Genomic DNA, 18,005 nt, shown 5'->3' with positions numbered 1-18,005 from the left:
CGGGCGCGGGGCGGGGAAGACTTTGGGGAAAGTTAAAGACACGCCCACGTCCAGGACCCAAAATAACCGACAGGCCGAGTGGCCGAAATCAGACAGGAAGCCAAATAATCCGGGGCGTTGAGCTGCTTTCCCCCGTCTTCCAGCGCCGGGCGGCGGGCGAGTGGCCAGGGGTCTGGCGGCGAGGGGCGGGCGCGCGGGCGGGGCGGGGCGGGGCCGCCGCGGAGCCTATTAAAGGCGCGGCGGGGCGGCGGGGCGGGAGCGCCGGGGCCACTATGGATCGCGACGGCTATGCAGGGGGTGGGAGCCGCGGCGAGGGCGGGCACGGCCGCCGGGAGGGCCCGGCAGGGAACGGCCGCGACCCGAGCCGCGGCCGCGGCGCCGATGCGCCCGGGGACCCGCAGACGGCCGCGTCCTTGCTGGCCCCCATGGACCTGGGGGAGGAGCCGCTGGAGAAGGCGGCGCGCGCCCGGCCGGCCAAGGACCCCAACACCTATAAAGTGCTGTCGCTGGTAGGTCCGCGGCCCGCGCGGCACCCCGGGCGGGGAGGGCGGCGCCCCGCTGCTGCGACCCCCCCGCCGTCAGCACCGGGGCCCGGAGAGAGGCAGCCTGTATTCAGATGTTCACCTTCACGCTCCGCTCTGCAGGCGGAACACATGCTTATTACTCCTGTGCCTCCTTTTTACCCGTGGGGGATAGTTCACTCTCAGTGGTATTAACTGATGCTCATAGAAGAGTCTGTTTACGAAAGCAGGCGGCTAAAAAGAATAATGGGATCTTTAGAAATACCACCTGTAACTCACAGAGAGTACAAGGTGTTTAAGGGGAAATGACCAGCCTGAAAGCTGTTGGTCTTAGGAACCACCCATGGTGTTGTACCCGGCAGGGCGGGCTCTGGGTGGCTCTGGGTGCAGTGTTAATGACTTTTCTGATTCTTTTAACTAATTCCACTCGAAAAGATTTAACAGAGCTCAGGTTTTATCAGGAACTTTAGAAAATACTTTTTCTTTTGGCTCTGTTTAGGAATTTCCTTGCAGCTGTTCAGAAAGCCCATCAATATACATGTCATGTGAGTGTCCACTCTTTTAACCATAGATTACACGGTTTTTGTTGATAACAAAAATCCTCATTATTCCTCTGCTCTTTTATGATGATAGTTGCAGGATCAACAGTCAAGGTGATGACATGAAGAGGTTGTTTTTCAGTCTAGATTTGTGGTGAGAAGGGCTGGATTGAGCGTCAGAAACACGTGTTATTGGTTTTATGGCTGTTACTAATTGCTGAGGCCTTGTGTAACCTCTCTCTCCCTAAAACTCAGTTTCTTCTGTGTTAAAATGAGGACATCAACCCATTGCACAATGCATAGGATTATTGTGAGGATCAAATGGAACAATGTATGTGTGGAAGTAAATTGTGTTATTTGGAAAGAACAGATTTCTGTGTACAGTGTACCCTAAAATATATCCTCACTTACATATTATGATTGAACAATGCTGTGTAGAGAATATCTTTTCTGATTTTGAAACCTTTTTTTCCTTTCATAGGAGTTTGCATTTTCACTATGTTTTGGGTATCATGGAGATGTATTTTGAGGAACCAACATTTCTAGAGTAAAGAGATAATGTCGTATACTGGCCAGTGTGGCTCAGTTGGTTGGAACATCCTCCTGTGCACGGAAGGGTCTCGAGTTTAATTCCCAGTCAGGGCACATACCCAGGTTTAGAGTTCGATCCCTGGTTGGGGCATGTGGGGGAGGCAACCAATCGATGTTTCTCTCTCCCATCAATGTTTCCCTCTCTCTTTCCCTCTCTAAAATAAATACAATAAATATATCCTAGGGTGAGGATTAAAACAAAAAATAAGCCTAAGATTCAAAGAGTTGTGTCCCAGATCACATATATTTTTATCTCATGATATATTTTTGCATCATGTACCACAGTTTAAGTCTAGAACACATGATATCGATGAGAACTCAGTTGCTGTCTAGAGTCATCTTTTTAGCTTTTGTTAATGGGGGACCTTAGCTTTTACATTCAGATCACTTAAATTATTTAGTATCAGTACTTTCAGTATTTAGCACACTGCAAGGTACTCAGCAATTATACATTGAATCTGTATGTGAACTCCAATGTGAAATCATATCTAACTGCCCGAACTCTTGAAAGGTTGCTAAATTTCCAGTTGCTGAATTTAGTTTCTAAATCTTTCCTGCTCATTTACTCAGAGATCCACAATCAGCGTCAGTGAAGGTGTACCTTTGGAACATGCATTCCAGTCTTTGGCCTCTGCAATCCCCTGGTGAAACCGCATTCCGTTATGCTCTGATGACACAACTCGGAATTTGACATGGAGGTGTGCTAGGACTTCCACAAGTAGGACAATCCTGAATTTTTTTTTTTTTTTTTTTTTTTTTCAAATCTCAGGAGGTGGGGTCTTTTGCTCTAACACAAATTGAACTGGAAAGAATTTTTGCCCCATGTCTTTCGATGTAGTACTGTGGCCATTAATATCCACCAAAACACATCGCTGTATTTTTGAAACTCTTAATTTACTCATTCTTCTTTCCCTTCCCTACTTTAATCCCCTTCCTCCCCCTCAGACCTTTTCCAAATGATGCAGTTCCAAAGGGAAAAGTCTACAAAAGGAGCGTGACAGTTGTCATCAAAGAGCTCTGGGACATGTCTTCTGGAAAGGAGCTGCAATTATGGGATTTCTTTTTCAGGTTTAACATGAGCACACTCTTCACAAAGCTGGAGAAATGGGTTGACTCATTGCATCTGGTGTGGAGGTGATGAGGCCAGCCACTGTGGAGGTCCTCAGCCAGTTTTATCTAGCAGAGTAAACACAAGCTTCGCCTTGCCGGAGATAATCAGTGACAATATGACTGTTGCATTTTTCTGAAGATATTTCAGATAAACTTAAATGAGGAGTAGGTATGTGAGGGTGGGTACAGAGGGGAAGATCCTGCCCCGCCCTGGTTCTCCTAAATCGAGTTTGATCCTAGGGGGACACCAGCTGGCTCTGCTCTGGGGACGTTTGGCCGTAGGCCCTGGAAATGCTTATTTCTAGGCACCAAGCCATTCTGCAGAAAACTCCAACAAGCGTTTTCTACTTGTATTAGAAAGCAGTATTCTCTAGATGCCTCAGGAGACATGTCAAATACCTTTGTTTGATCCCAAATTAACTTTTGAACGGAAATGTCCACCTCCACTGAGGTTGGACTGGAACATTTATTTGAAATGCCCTTGTCCCCTGGCGTAATTAGGGTCAGATAACTTTCAATCACATGGCAGTAAATTTCTTTATTCTCCAGTTTGCTGTTCTACAGCATTATTTTTGTTTGTGACCTTCTGCTGTACTTTTGAATACATAGACCCCTGTGTCTCAGTGGTGGTGAGTGAAGGCTACTTTCACCTTTCAATGAAAGAATTCTTTCTTTTTTTAAAATATATTTTTATTGATTTCAGAGAGGAAGGGATAGGGAGAGAAACATCAGTGATGAAAGAGAATCATTGATTGGCTGCCTCCTGCATGCCCCCAACTGGGGATTGAGCTCACAACCCAGGCATGTTGACTGAATCGAACCTGGGACCCTTTAGTCCGCAGGCTGTCACTCTATCCACTGAGCCAAACCAGCTAGGGTTTGGGTGTGGATGTTATTAATTTCATTAGTTTCTCTCTGCTTCTGCTTGCCATACATTATCTTATCTCTAGAATACAGCATGGAGAATATTCAAGATAATTCTCTGCTCTTAATCTAACTTGGAATTGACATTGCTCTTTGGTTTATGAAATTTAACATCTGTCCAGCCATAGTTTAGCATGTTATTGCAAAATGACCAGAGCATCTTTGTAAGTAGGAGTAGTTGGCCTTGTTTATCAGAAATTTGGGTGTGAATGTTAGCTTCTCTGTCCTTCCTCTTGTAACACATTATCTTATCTCTAAGAATACAGCATGGAGAATATTCAGGATAGTTCTTTGCTCTTAATCTTACTTTCATTGCATCAATCCAGTGATAGTTTTGCACTTTATTTCAAGATAACCAGAGCATCTTAGAGGCCAGAGAAGTCTTCTATTTGCTCCTTGTGGTATTTGTTTTACATTTTCTAACAAAATGTGCCAAAGATTTCTGGGAACCCAACAAGACTGTTGTGTTTACTACGGGACCTAACACAGTGCCTTATACTCAAGGTCAGCCTTTGGTCAAATGAATGAATGAATGAATGAATGAATGCACTGTGTTTTCACTTAGACCTAGTGACACTTTGACTTGGAAAAGGGTAAGATGGAAAGACTACTAGTAAATGTGCAACTACTTACTCAGATGGCCAGTTGAAGGGCAGGAACTCAAACATAGATGCACTAATAGAGATGACACTTGGGTGTAAATTCAGGGAGAAGATTAAGCATTTTATTAGCGAATAATAATAATTATCACTATAATATATAATAATACATGTAATAATGTAATATAATCTCTATATATAAAAGGCTAATATGCAAAGTGTTCCCACAGGCGTTCAACCGGGAGACCAGGAGTTCTATCGCTCGCTATGACATTCGCTGACTACCAGGGGGTGGTGCGGAATGAAGAAAGGCCCAGGCTGGCAGCTGGCAGCCAGCAGCTGGGGAAGGGAGGCCCCTGCTGGCAGCCAGAAGGCCCCATCAGCCCTGATCACTGGCCAGGCCTATGGACCCTACCCATGCATGAATTTCATGCACCGGGCCTCTAGTTATTGCTATACAAGGGAGAAGGAAAAGATAGTGAATGGACTATAAATAAAAGTTACAACTAAGGCCAACCTACTTAAGAGATCAAACAGGGCCCCTACAATGACTTGGATTCAGAATTAGGATCTAGCCATTGGGCATTTGCTCAGGTACAGACAACTCAGTGTGACCCTCTGGCACGTCCAAGTAAGGCCATCCTGCAGGTACAAACATGACTGTCCTTCCCTTATGCCACGGCCTCTTCTGTTCGGGTGACTTTGCTGCCACACTCCAAATTCAGTCTTTGTGGGTCTAGTAAGGAACTCTTTCCTCCAGCCTTGCTTTCTATTACTTCCTATCTTCTGATTTGAGTCATATTCTAGTCTTTCTCTCTCTCAGCATTTATATGTTAGCTGTTTCTACTCCATGAAGTCTCTTTCTCAGAGATACCCATTCAACATGTTTCTTTCCCCCTTCTATTCTACTTTTCCAGTTAACTCTGGGCATTCTGTTTTGCTGTTTCCTGCCCCATCATATCCTAATTTTGTTTTTGATAATTCTATTGCAAACATTTGGGACTTTTAAGACGTAGCAAATGTGTCTTATCTATATTACGGGCTTGTTGGACAAGCCAGAGAACTTAGTTGTGATTTATAATTTTTTTTTTTTTTTTGGCCCGGAGGAAGGGCATTTCAAATTCTAAACAATTTAGGGACAAATAAGTTTTTGGAATACAACTTGTAATTAGAGCTCTGCCTTTGTTTAAAATAAACATGCCTCTATCAACCATGAAATAGCCTCCAAACAACAAAAAATAAGCAAAAATGCATTTAGCAGAACAAAGATTACTCTTCTAAGCCTTAATCCTATGCAACAAGAACTGATAATCTGAATGGTGACCCACATGAATACCCTTTGGCATCAAATTAGAGCTAAGTTATGTGTTTACCAAGGAAAGAAAATACATTTAAGAGGGATTTTAAAAAAATGACTAGAATGTTCAACTAAATATTAACTAGAACACTCTAGTTCCTGAGTATTTTCGTTATCCGAGATTGAATTACAAGAGTTAGGATAACATCTTTATATTTTTCATTATTTTCTTTTTCTTCACTCACTTTTCTTCCTTTTTTTTTTTTTTTTTCCTTTTTCAGAGAGAGTGGAAGGGAATGGGAGAGACACAGGGAGAGAAACATGATGTTAGAGAGACACATCAATTGGTTGCCTCCTGCATCCCAGGTATGTGCCCTTGACTGGAATCAAACCCAGGACCTTTCAGTCCTCGGGCCAATGCTCTATCCGCTGACCCAAATGGACTAGGGCTTCCTCACTCACTTGTAGTTTTTAGACTAAGATTTGATTGAGATGTCAGCAGTAAAAACTTAGATGATTATAATCATCCACGTAGCACTTTGCAGTTTTTGAAAGCATTTTCCCATATATTATTTTTTTTTCTTTTAAACATCTTTTAAAAAAATATGTATATTTATTTCAGAGAGGAAGGGAGAAGGAAAGATAGAAACATCAATGATGAGAGAGAATCATTGATTGGCTGCCTCCCACATGCCCCACAATGGGGATTGAGCCTGTAACGCAGGCCTGCACCCTTGACTAGAATCAAACCTGGGACCCTTCAGTCAGCAGGCTGATGCTCTTTCCACTGAGCCAAACTGGCAAGGGCTTCCCATGTATTCTTAATTGATCCTCAATACCTCAACAACTTTGAAATAGGAAAGTATGGTGACAATCCTACTTTACAAAGAAGGAAACTTATCTGGCTCACAGGGCTACAGTCAGGATTCTCAAACATTAGTGTGCATAGGAACCACTTGGGAACTTAAAGACATGGATTCCTGGGCTCCAATCCCAGAGATTGTGATTTGGAATATTTGGAATTGTAATGGACTGATTGTTTGTGTCCAACCCCCCACCCCCCCCCCCAAACACACACACACACACCTCAATTCATATGTTGAAGCCCTGCTCCCAATGCGATGGTATTTGGAGGTAGGTCCTTTGGGAGATATAATTGGGTTTATGTGTGGTCATGAGAGTGGGACTCTCCTGGTGGGATTAGTGGCCTTATGAGAAGAGTGGGAGGAGAGAGCGATCTACCCTGTATCTCTCTTCGGGGCATGCAGTGAGGAAAGGCCACGTGAGGACAGGAGGAGTCGGCCATCTGCAAACCAGGGAAGAACTGATCAGCATCTTGATCTTAGTCTCCTCAATCTCCAGAACTCTGAGAAAATGCATTTCTGTTGTGTAAGCCACCTAGTCTTTGGTATTTTGTTACAGTAGCTGAGCAGACGAAGACAGGAATGCCCGCAAGTAGACTATGATAAGTGAAAGGACTTTTGGTTCATTTATTCTGGACTAATGGCTGTTGCCATCTCATCCATTTTCCATGTGCATTGTGTGAAGTCAGTGGTCCTGGGTTATTGTGAGCTTCCAGTATAGACAGGAAAGTGGCTTTCTTCTTATTTTGAGTTTCCTTCTTAATACATTTAAAATGTCCTAGACTAGGATAATAGCTATGATAGAAAGTCATGTGTGGACGGATCATTTTCTCATCCTATCTTAGGACTTTACACACATTTAGGTGGCAGACGTTTTCTCACAGGTGAGATTGGGAACCCTTACAGATCCTTTTATCTTGGCTTTCAGGAGCAGAATCCTGAGAATGCAGCTTGCTCTGAAATGTGGTTCTTTCCCCTGAGAAGCTCTTTGATGTGAGTGAGCATCCAGAGTGTATGGTAGCTCACAGAGGAGAACTGAAAAGAAACTCCAGTGGTTTTCTGTGATGCTGTTGTGCAACTGCCACAAGATTTTTTTTAAATAGAGCCTCGTGCTCTCCAGAGTACTTTTACGTGGTTCTGGATAAATATGTTTATAAATAAGATAGCACAGGTAGAGTTTCAGCCAAAATATTTCAGGTGGCAGTTCTCAAAGGCTCCCTGTGGATCGCTGGGGGTCTTTCAGGGAGACCATGAAGTCCAAAGTACTTTAACATCAATAGTAAGATGTTGTTTGCCATTTTCACCATATTGACATTTACACTGATGGTATTAAAACATGGTGCCTGTAAAACTGCTGTCCCCTTAGTGGAAATCAAGGCAATGGCACCTATTGTACAAGTAGTCATGCACTTGCAATACAAAAACATATTTTGCTTATAAGAATGTACTAGATGAAGCAGTAAAAATGTCCACAATGAAGCAGATTTTAATACATGTCAACCCTAATTTACCTGTGTTTAGTATTCTGTAGGACAAAATTGTAGGTGTGCACGTAGCACATCTGCTGCTTACTGAGGTACCATTGTTTTCTGGAGGGAAAGCAGTTGTGCAATTGAGTTGTAAGTTGATATAGCTGCTTCTTTTCATGGAGCATTATTTTTAGTAGAAAAAACAACTGACAAACTGTGGTTATTCAGACTTGGGTATTTGGTGCATGTTTTCTCAAAAAGGAATCAGTTAGTTACAACAATTGTATCTTTATTTAAATAAGGCTCTTTATAGATTTTAAAATTCTCCTACATCTAGTACCTCCTTTGGTCCAAACCACCGCTCTGCCATTATTTCCCATGCCAGAGATGAAAAAACTCAGAGCTCAGAGAAATTTGGGGGACTTTCCAAAATCACAGAACTAATAAACTTCTTAATCTCATCACTGTAGCTTATTAACAAATGGTCTTGAAGGCAGACAGATGTGGGTTTAAATTCTGGCACTGTTGGAATGTAAGCAAATAACTTATGTTTCCTGAATATAGCTTCCACAAGCACAAAAGAGAGATGATAAAACCATTTCAGGTGTTGTAGGAGAATTAAATAGATATCATATACAAAGTGGCACATAGTGTGCCCTGAATAAGTGGTTGTTTTTCTTGTTATTGCTAAGCATCAGTGTGATGGGATTGTTTTTTTACTTTTCCTTCCTCAGAAGCCACTTTACATCCAAAGTGTGATCTGCAGGTCAGTGTGCCAGCACCCTTCCTTGGAATTTGTAAGAAATTCAGAATCTTGGGCCTCCTCCCAGACCTAACCTGAGTCAGCATTTCCACAGATCCCCAGGGATTTGTCTGCGTCTGAAAGTGTGAGGAGCAGCACCCATAGGCTCTGATTGGTACAGAGACATAGCTACTGGAATTTCTTTAGCTGAGGCTTCTAATCATCCCTTGTTCAGCCATTGACTTCATACATGATGCTACGATAAAAAAATAAAAACATTACAAAATGTTCCTTGATCTCAACCACATTGGTGTTGGGTTCAAATGCTGCTGCTGCTGATTGCATTTTGCCCCTTTCCTTCCTTGGACCTCAGGGGCTCATTGGTGAAAGTAGCCCATTGCTCTTCTCCTGTGTGCAGAGTCTCCTACTCCCTTCACTGTGCAGTCTCTATTTCTCAGGATCCTACCTGTGTTCTCATTTGCTTTCATGTATTGCAGTTGCCTCTTCCTTACCCTTCCCTGGCTTGTCCTTTAATTGCTCTTTATTGCTTTCAGCTGTGCCAATCTTCTGCCTTTGGCGTGATCTGATAACATTCCGACATTCTTTCCAATTCAACCGCTTCTCTATCAGGATATCAAGTAGATTTCACCTTACACCTCACCACCAATAGAGGTCTTCAAAGTTTCCACGACAGCACCTTCTCCACAGTCAACAATATACTTGATGCAAAACCAAAACAAAGAAATCTTATACCAGGGCTTTTCAAGTGATGGCGAATCAGGTTCAATGTCCTTGGCACAGAGTGTGTTCCATAATACTTGGGCCAAACACACTGGCTTCCTATAAAGTACCATCCAGCATCATTTAGATTAGAACCTTATGGAGAGTAGGAACAGATGAATGAAGTTTACTCAAGTGGGAAGGGTGTGGGTTGGGAGCATTATGAATAGACTGTGTTGGTCTTTCCTATTTTTGGATTAACCAGGGAAATAAGTACAAAACAACTCTATACTTGTACACTATTTATTTAAATATCTTTTTTAAAAAAGTTTTGTGCATTTTATTTTTTTAAATATATTTTTATTGATTTTAGAGAGTAAGGAAGAGGGAGAGAGAGATAGAAACATCCATGATGAGAGAGAATCATGGATCGGCTCCCTTTTGCAAGCCCCCCACTGGGGATCGTGCCCACAACCCGGGCATGTGCCCTTGACTGGAATTGAACCTGGGACCTTTCAGTTCACAGGCCGATGCTCTATCCACTGAGCCAAACTGGCTAGGGCTTATTTAAATATCTTACTGATCAACTCAAGGGAAGTAAATGCAAAGCATGTTGACATATGAAAGTGCTTTACATGTGTCATCTCGTGGAAACTTTCAAAGGGAAAAAGAACGTTGATCTTTCTGGGATGATTTAGACAAAGGTTTTTGAGAGACAGGGGTCAGGTAAAGAGTCCTAAACTTGGAGTCACGGGAATCATTTACCTGGTGTCCTCTGAACAGTCGCTTTGCTCCTCTGACTGTTGGTTTCCTTAACCATAAAAAGAGGGGTTCAGATTACGTGTGTTCTTTCTAGGTCTAAAGTCTTTGCATAGAGAGCTTTCAATATTTTGCCTTTGTTATAAAAATAATACATATCACAGAAAGTTCAGAAAATGCAAAAAAAAAAAGTATAAAGAAGTCTATAAAAAGTGCTGTCTTATTATATGCTATTTATATTGTGGCTTATTCCCGATGGATCACTTATTATTTATTTTTTTACAAAAATGGGATCACACTGCATATATGGTACCATTTCCTTTTTTCACTTATGTGCAGTTGTGAATTTATTTTGGCTAGAAAGCTTTTCAGTGTGTCTTTCACGGATAGGATTTGAGACTTTTATTGCACTAACCTTAGTTCATGGGGTAAACTTTGAAACTATCCTTAGTAGTATCTCAGGCATAATCAGTCCCCAATATTTTTTTTTAGTACACATCTTTTGTTTTATTCACTTCTCAACTTCATTGACATTGGTTGTGTCTTTTTTGTATGGTTTATTATTAGTTTTCCTAAAATAATGACTTCCCTTCATTATGAATCCACGTAGAGTCTCCCAGAAATTCCACATGAGTGGGGAAATGTGTACTCCTCAACTTAATATTCTCTTTAGCCTGATTTCTTATTGCTTGAGTAACTCGAGGGCCTAGCATGAGCAGTTTCATCTGTTCATAGCACTCCTAAAGCTCTGTGACATACATGTGTGCTCATTTATTAGGCAGTGTTTGTCCAGCACACAGTGAGTGTTGTGTAAATGTGTGTTGAATCCATACATGCCTTCATTGAGTTTAGTCTTTGTCAGACCCTATGTTAGCACTTTATCTCCTTTAATTGACACAGTGTGTGAGGTAAGAGGGAACAAACCTGTTGGCTGGTGAATAAGTCTGGTCTGAGTCCCACATCTCAGTGGGACTCTGTGTCCTTTATCTTACATGGGCCATGTGTCTTATATGCATAACATGGAATTAGGAGTTCAAAGGGCTCAGGTATATTTCAGTCAACTTCTGCTCTTATTGCACTTTGTCAATTTAGAGCAGTGGTTCTCAACCTGTGGGTGGTGACCCCTTTGGCGGTCGAAAGACCCTTTCACAGGGGTCACCTAAGACCATCCTGCATATCAGATATTTATATTACGATTCATAACAATAGCAACATTACAGTTATGAAGTAGCAACGAAAATAATTTTATGGTTGAGTCACAACTGTATTTAAAGGGCCAGAAGGCTGCGAACCACTGATTTAGAGAGACAGGGCTCAAGAAGCTCATGCCTGATAGATGCTCCAGTTCTGCTAAACCACACCTTCCATTACCCTCGGCCCAGACTTGTACTGTTCCCAACACACTCTGTTCTCTACCCCAGGAGTGACCTTTTCACTTCCCTTTTTATTATGCAACACATTGGGATCCAACTCAATTTATCCTCCCACAGGATACATTCCTTAGCTGCTCTTTGGGCAGCTCTCCCCTGTCCCTGAACTGATCCATTGTCACACAAGCATATCGAGGCCATAGAGTTTAGTGGTTCAGGGCCAGGCTCGGGAGGCAGACTGCCAGGCTGTGAATCCTGTCTGTCAATAACTGTTCTCTGTACTTGGGCAAGTCCCTTCAATTCTCTGTGCCTTAGTTTCCCCGCCTGTGAAATGGAGATAATTATAGTAGCTACCTCATAAGTTTATGTTGAGGGTCAAATGAATTATTATATGTAAACTAATTGTAAAAGTGCCTGAGAGATAATAGATTGGGGTTTATTGCTGTGGTTAGTGACTTATTCAACAAATATTTATAATTCCTACTGTGTGAGCAGTTCTTGGGAAGGGGTGGGGGCTAAATGGTGACAAGGGGAGGGGAAAGATTTATTCCCTGTTCTTGTGATCCATCCCACAGGTCCAGATGTTATTTATTTATGTATGTATACTAAAGTATATTTGACATACAGTAGCATGTTAGTTTCAGGTGTTTAACATAGTGCTTTGACATTTATATACCTTAGATGTGATCACTCCAGGGGGTCTAGTAACCATATGCCACTGTACAAAGTGATTACCACATTATTGAATATATTCCCAGGACCAGATATTTATCAAAGAATCTCAAAAGATTGTCTCACGTTGCAGCTGTGACAAGTGCTGATTGGAAGCTATACACAGGGCTCAGTAATGGAGGTCTGAGGAGGTCACAGGTGAGCAGGAGAAGATTCTGAGGGGAGGCAGCAGCAGGGGCAAAGGCCCTGGGAGAGCAGGGAGCATGGGCCATCCCAGAAAGGGAGAAGACCAGGGGGGCTGGTGTGCAGAGAAGGGTGCTATGGGTGAGAAGACCAGAAAGGTGGTCAGGGGCCAGGTCCAGGCAGGGCCTTGCAGGCCATTGTAGAGAGTTTGGTTCTTGTTTTAAGAGCAATTGGAAATTATTGAAGATTTTTTGTTTGTTTGTTTGCTTTCATTTCTAGCTCCGGTCATTATGTTCTAAAATTTATTTCAGAATAAAAAGAAAGAAATCACAGAAACTTAACTGAGCGTGAATTCCCCCTCTTCCCCACCCCACCCCCCAACCCCATTTTTGTTTCATCTCTGACCCACTATCTGTGAAGGCAAGAACCCTGCCTAGGCAAGAAAAACGTCTTTTAGATAAAACCCATGGTGCTTTACCTTTTAGTCTGTTTTATCCTTTGCCTGAGGGTAGGAAGGGCTGTCCTGTGGCATAAATAAACTTCTTTTCCATTTCATGAGCTTAACTAAACTACCTGTTTTTTTCTAAATCATTTAATACTACTTTTATTTAATGAGTCATCTCTTTCTTGATCATAGCTTTAAAAGAAACAAACTGCTTTCAGGATTATTTTGGTCATGCTGTTTTTCTTTCTCTTCCTTGAAATTCATATGAAGCAAGCTGTAGTTAAAATATTTTTTGCATCTAAGAGATTGAGAATTAAAAACAAGTGACCCTGCGCTGGCCGGTGTGGCTCAGTTGGTTGGAGTGCTGTCCTGTACACCAAGAGGTGACAGATTCAATCCATGGTCGGGGCACATGGGGGAGGCAACCGATGTTTCTCTCTCACGTCTCTCTCTCTCTTCTCTCTCCCTCTCCCTTCCCCGCTCTAAAATCAAATTTAAAAAAACCTAAAACAAGTGAATCCTCAAAATGGAAAGTTCTTTGTCGATATTAAATTTAGTTTAGAGTATGCTCTGGTGTGTGTGTGTGTGTGGTGTCTGATTATTTACTGTACTGGCCAGGGTCCAATCAGAAAAACAAAGGCTATACTTGGTAATTGAATCAGGAGCATTCAATAGAAAAAACAAGTTACAAAGGTGTTGGAAGAGCTGAAAGCCAAACAAGGGATGTTGTGGCAATGAGACAACCTGTAGTCATTTCCTCCAATGAAGTGATGAAGAACCACTGAGTGAAGCTGGCCCCTTGTGCACTTTCATCAGAGCCAATCCTTAGATTTCTTCATGGGTTGCTTCGCCTTAGGAATGATTTAGGCATATAATCTGGGACAAGGAGAAAAGCAAGTGTGTTCTCTCATGTGGTCAGGGAGTCATGTTGGTTAGGTCTACCAACGTGATAAATTCATCTCGGTTCAGCATCTGATCATCAGCTCTGAAGATTCCAAAACCTCTCACAATTTTTGACGGGTTGGGAATTCTGGAAAGGCATGACTGGGAAGATGTGGTTCAGAGACCCTCTTGCAATTGCAGTCAGATGGATGGTGGCTGGAGTTGCAGCAGCAGGGGATGGAACATCGAGGAGCTGGCAAGGTATCACTCTCACTTTCTGTAGTTTTAGGACTTCCCCAAGGGGTCTCTAGGTATAGACAGTTTGGGCTTACTCATAGCATGATGGCTTCAGAGTAGACTGCTGATGGGCGGCTGAAGGCTTTAAGAGCAAGTGTTCCGGTGATGGGTCTACATAATCTAAAAATAATTAGATAGTATTTTGTATTATTTGGGTTTATTATTGCATTACTCAATTTTTTATTAATAGAAATTTGGGTTGTTTGCACATTATTGCTATCCAAACAATGCTAATAAATATCTATGTATATCTTTATGTGCTTATGTGAAAATTTCTATCTGATAAATGAATAGAATTGGAGTTGCAGGAGTGGAAGTATGCACATGCTAAATTTAGGTGGAGTCATATACATGACCTTTTGGAAAGGAATTTATACTTCAACAAAGACAGTGAAAATGCCTGTTTTACTTCACATTCTTGTCATCATTGAAATTGTAATTTTTTAAAACATTTTCCAATTATATTGGGTAATAAAAGGTCTCTGATTTATAGTTCTTTGATTTTTAGTGAAGGCAAATATCCTACATTTTATCTGTTTATTTATTTAAACATCTGATTTATTATTTTTGGTATTATAAAACTGTGGGTTATCCTTTCCTACTTGATTTTTATACACTTATTATCTATCATGGACATAACCTTTGTCATATGTTGAAAATGATTTATCTTAGTTTCTTCCACCCCAATTTTGCTTGTGGTAGATTTTGGGGGTTTTTTTTTGGCTTTACAGAAATCTCTGGATTTTTAGGGGTTCAAATATATCAAATTTTCCATTATAATTTCTGAATTTTGCACAATGCTTGTAAAGGTGTTCACCACCCTAAAATTATAAAAAAATATTTTCCCATAATTTCTCCTAGAGATATCAACCCCATCTGTCATTTTATTTTGTTGTAAGGCGAGGGGTAGAAATGCAGTGTACTACACTTCCCTCAAGATCTTTATTCTCAATAGATTGCCTTTCTTAAGAAGTTTAAGTAAATCAGAAGATTATATAAAGGCCATGAGAATGTATTTGCTGTACTAACAGCCCTACTGGAGACAAAAGACGGTTACATAAGCCATGAGACCAAAGCGAGAGGGCTGGTATTTATGAATGCTGTGGTCACTTGTGGCATTCCCCATTTGTGGGTGTCAAGAGAAACACTGTGGCCCGAGGCCGTGCGCGCGGAGCTTCCCCGGCCTTCCTAAGCGATTTGCTTTGTGCTATCTAGTTTCTGTTACTGACATTGTTGATTCCGTGCTTGTGCCTCCGGATTTAGTGAGGGTGCACAAGTCCTGGGGTGAAGGATGTCATCCAATCTGAGTCTCTACTGATGGATGTTTTACCCTTTGACCTTGAACTTCAAAGAGAAAATGGTCTGTGGAAGTACCAGGTGAGAACTGGGAGAAGTGATTTGCTCACTCAGGCAAAAGTTATAAGTGCTGGATAGTCTTTCCTTTGAAAATGCTTGGTACTTTTTGAAACAAAGATGTATCAACATGAGGGGAAAGGGGAATCACTGCCCTAGATAAACAATTTTCTGGATGCCTTGCAAAGTCCCAGGAAAAATGTCTCATATGAAGGATGTAGCTCAAGATGTAGGGTGGGATGGGGAGGGATCCAAATAAAAGTAGGATCAATTGCCAGGGAGAAGTAGACTCATAGATATCTCAGATTTACTAGGGAGTATAGAGAATATCCAATCTAGTCCAATGAAGGGACTATAGATGATGTGGCTCTCTCAATACCACAAAACTGCAAATGTAATGCACACCTTTTTTTTTTTTATAAATCTTTATTGTTGAAAGTATTACATATGTCCCCTTTTTCCCACCACTGACCCCTTCTCGCCCTCCCTGGGCCCTCGCCCCAGGCCTTCCCCACCCTATTGTCCGTGTCCATGGGTTTTGCATATATGCATACAAGGTCTTCCTACCTACTCACCCATCCCCACCTTTTCTCTGAGATTCCAGTCTGTTTCCTGCTTCTGTATCTCTGGATCTATTTCGTTTATCAGTTTATTTTGTTCATTAGATTCCACATATGAGTGAGATCATGTGACACTTACCGTTCTCTGACTGCCTTATTTTTCTTAGCATATTACTCTCCAGGTCCCTCCATGCCGCACATCTTAATTTTGGATATGCTGGCATAAGACTTATTGGTCTTTCTGTGATTAGGACCACATTTTTGCCATACTTATATTTTTAATCTAAAAAATGGCTAAAACTTTAATAATTTTCTTACAGTTTATGGTAAAGTACTAGGATTATTTTTTAAGTCAGCCTTTTCATTTGAAATTTTTTTAAAAATATGGTTTTATTGATTTTAGAGAGAGAGGAAGGGAGAGGGAGAGAAACATCTATATGAGATAAAAACATTGATCTGCTGCCTCCTACATGCCCCCCACTGGGGATGGAGCCCACAACCTAGGCCTGTGCCCTGACCCAGAATTGAACCAACAACATTTCAGTGCAGGAACAACACTCAACCAACTGAGCCACACCAGCCAGGGCAACTTGATATTTTATTTTAACCTGTCCTCCTAAAAAAATATATATATTTTTCAATGATCATTACCAGCTCCCATAGGCTACTGATATGAACTTTGTGACTTTTCTTTAAATGTTTATTTACCAGGATGATTTATTGAAAATCAGGGAAATGATGAAATGACTATTTGCTTAAATATCAAAGGTGCCAAGAAAAACTTTCTGGACTATGAATTTTCATTTGGAGAAGAATCTCATGTTTTATCTTCCCAAGAGACTAGTTCAACCAAACGTGGACTGTGCTTCTTCAAAATAATTGTTTTAACTGCACGTTCTATTACCAGAGACTCCTAACAGATTTATATGAGAATGGAGACATTGTCCTCTCTATCTTTCATGTACATAGTCTCATACCTTAATTTAAAAAAAATATGTGTCAGCTATTATCTGTCTTTCTCACTTAGGAAATGGTTAAAAGCCTGGAGCCCCTGAGTGACACATGGGGGCATTTAAGAGAGATAGTCTTTTTAAAAAATATATTTTTATTGATTTCAGAGAGGAAGGGAGAGGGAGAGAGAATCATTGATCAGTTGCCTCTTGCACGCCCCCTACTGGGGATCGAGCCCACAACCCTGGCTTGTGTCCTTGACTGGAATCGAACCCAGGACCCTTCTGTCCACAGGCTGATGGAGAGCCAGTATTTAAAATAATAACAATTTAAGGATTTCTATTTTGTGCCTTACGAAACTGCTCTACCTCCTTCTAACTGTATTTTTCTTCAGTTTTCTTTTTAAAAACATGAGAAAAAGAGCATAAAGATCCCAAAGAAAAGCATGTGGTTTGTTAAAATATGAATATAATTCTCTTTACTCCTAACTAGAATCCACTTTGGTGGAGTCTTTTAGACCTCAGCCTGCTGCTGCTGATTTTCCCACTTACTAAATATGAGAAGCATTTGCCATTTAAAAAACGGCACCAGATTCATGGCACTATTTCTGACATAAATTAGAAGCAAGTACTGTTTGAAATTATGTCATACATCCAGCAATTCTATTAATCATTACTGCAAAAAAAAATGTTGATGGTAGATTCTTGGAAAGCCAAACAAAATTTCTGTGTTTTTGAAGCTTATTTTTGTGGAATTACTATATCACTTTTTCCCTTTAATGTTTGTGGAAAGTGCTATACTGGTATCCGCAGAGAGGAGATTCTTTTTACCCACAGAAATAGGAGTCTCTCTGAGGAACAGCTCTATGGCTTGTGGTCTTAACTTGTGTGTAATAGAGGGTCTTCCAAGTGCCTTAGCGACTGGGTTTCATCATGTAGTGACAAGCTCTGCCTCTGTCTGGATCTCTTCAGAGCCAAAGGAACTCACCAGAGGGCTAGCCTCTGTGATGTTGTCATTAGCCTCTGATTGGCTCTTTAGTGACTTTTGCAAGCAGTGGTTTGTCCACTAAGACCATAGATATTTGGAGAGTTTGTCATCTTGTATGAGTGTGTGTGTGTGTGTGTGTGTGTGTATCTGTGTGTGTGCGTGCACTTAAAA

At 41.3% G+C, this 18,005-nt stretch overlaps 1 protein-coding gene across 1 annotated transcript in view; it reads left to right on the top strand.

Moving 5' to 3' along the window:
- Positions 1-272: 272 nt before the first annotated feature.
- Positions 273-18,005, top strand: part of ENPP1 (ectonucleotide pyrophosphatase/phosphodiesterase 1) — a gene marked incomplete at its 5' end in the record, with an annotated part of 58,811 nt that continues 41,078 nt past the window's right edge. The window contains one exon of the mRNA XM_081094776.1: positions 273-509. Coding sequence (XP_080950902.1) covers positions 273-509 — 237 coding nt within the window. The remainder of the gene's footprint in view (positions 510-18,005) is intronic.

Source organism: Myotis nattereri, assembly GCF_964212035.1.
Source record: "Myotis nattereri genome assembly, chromosome: 6".
In the NCBI taxonomy this organism is placed as follows: domain Eukaryota; kingdom Metazoa; phylum Chordata; class Mammalia; order Chiroptera; family Vespertilionidae; genus Myotis; species Myotis nattereri.
This window is presented reverse-complemented; position numbering and strand designations above follow the sequence as displayed.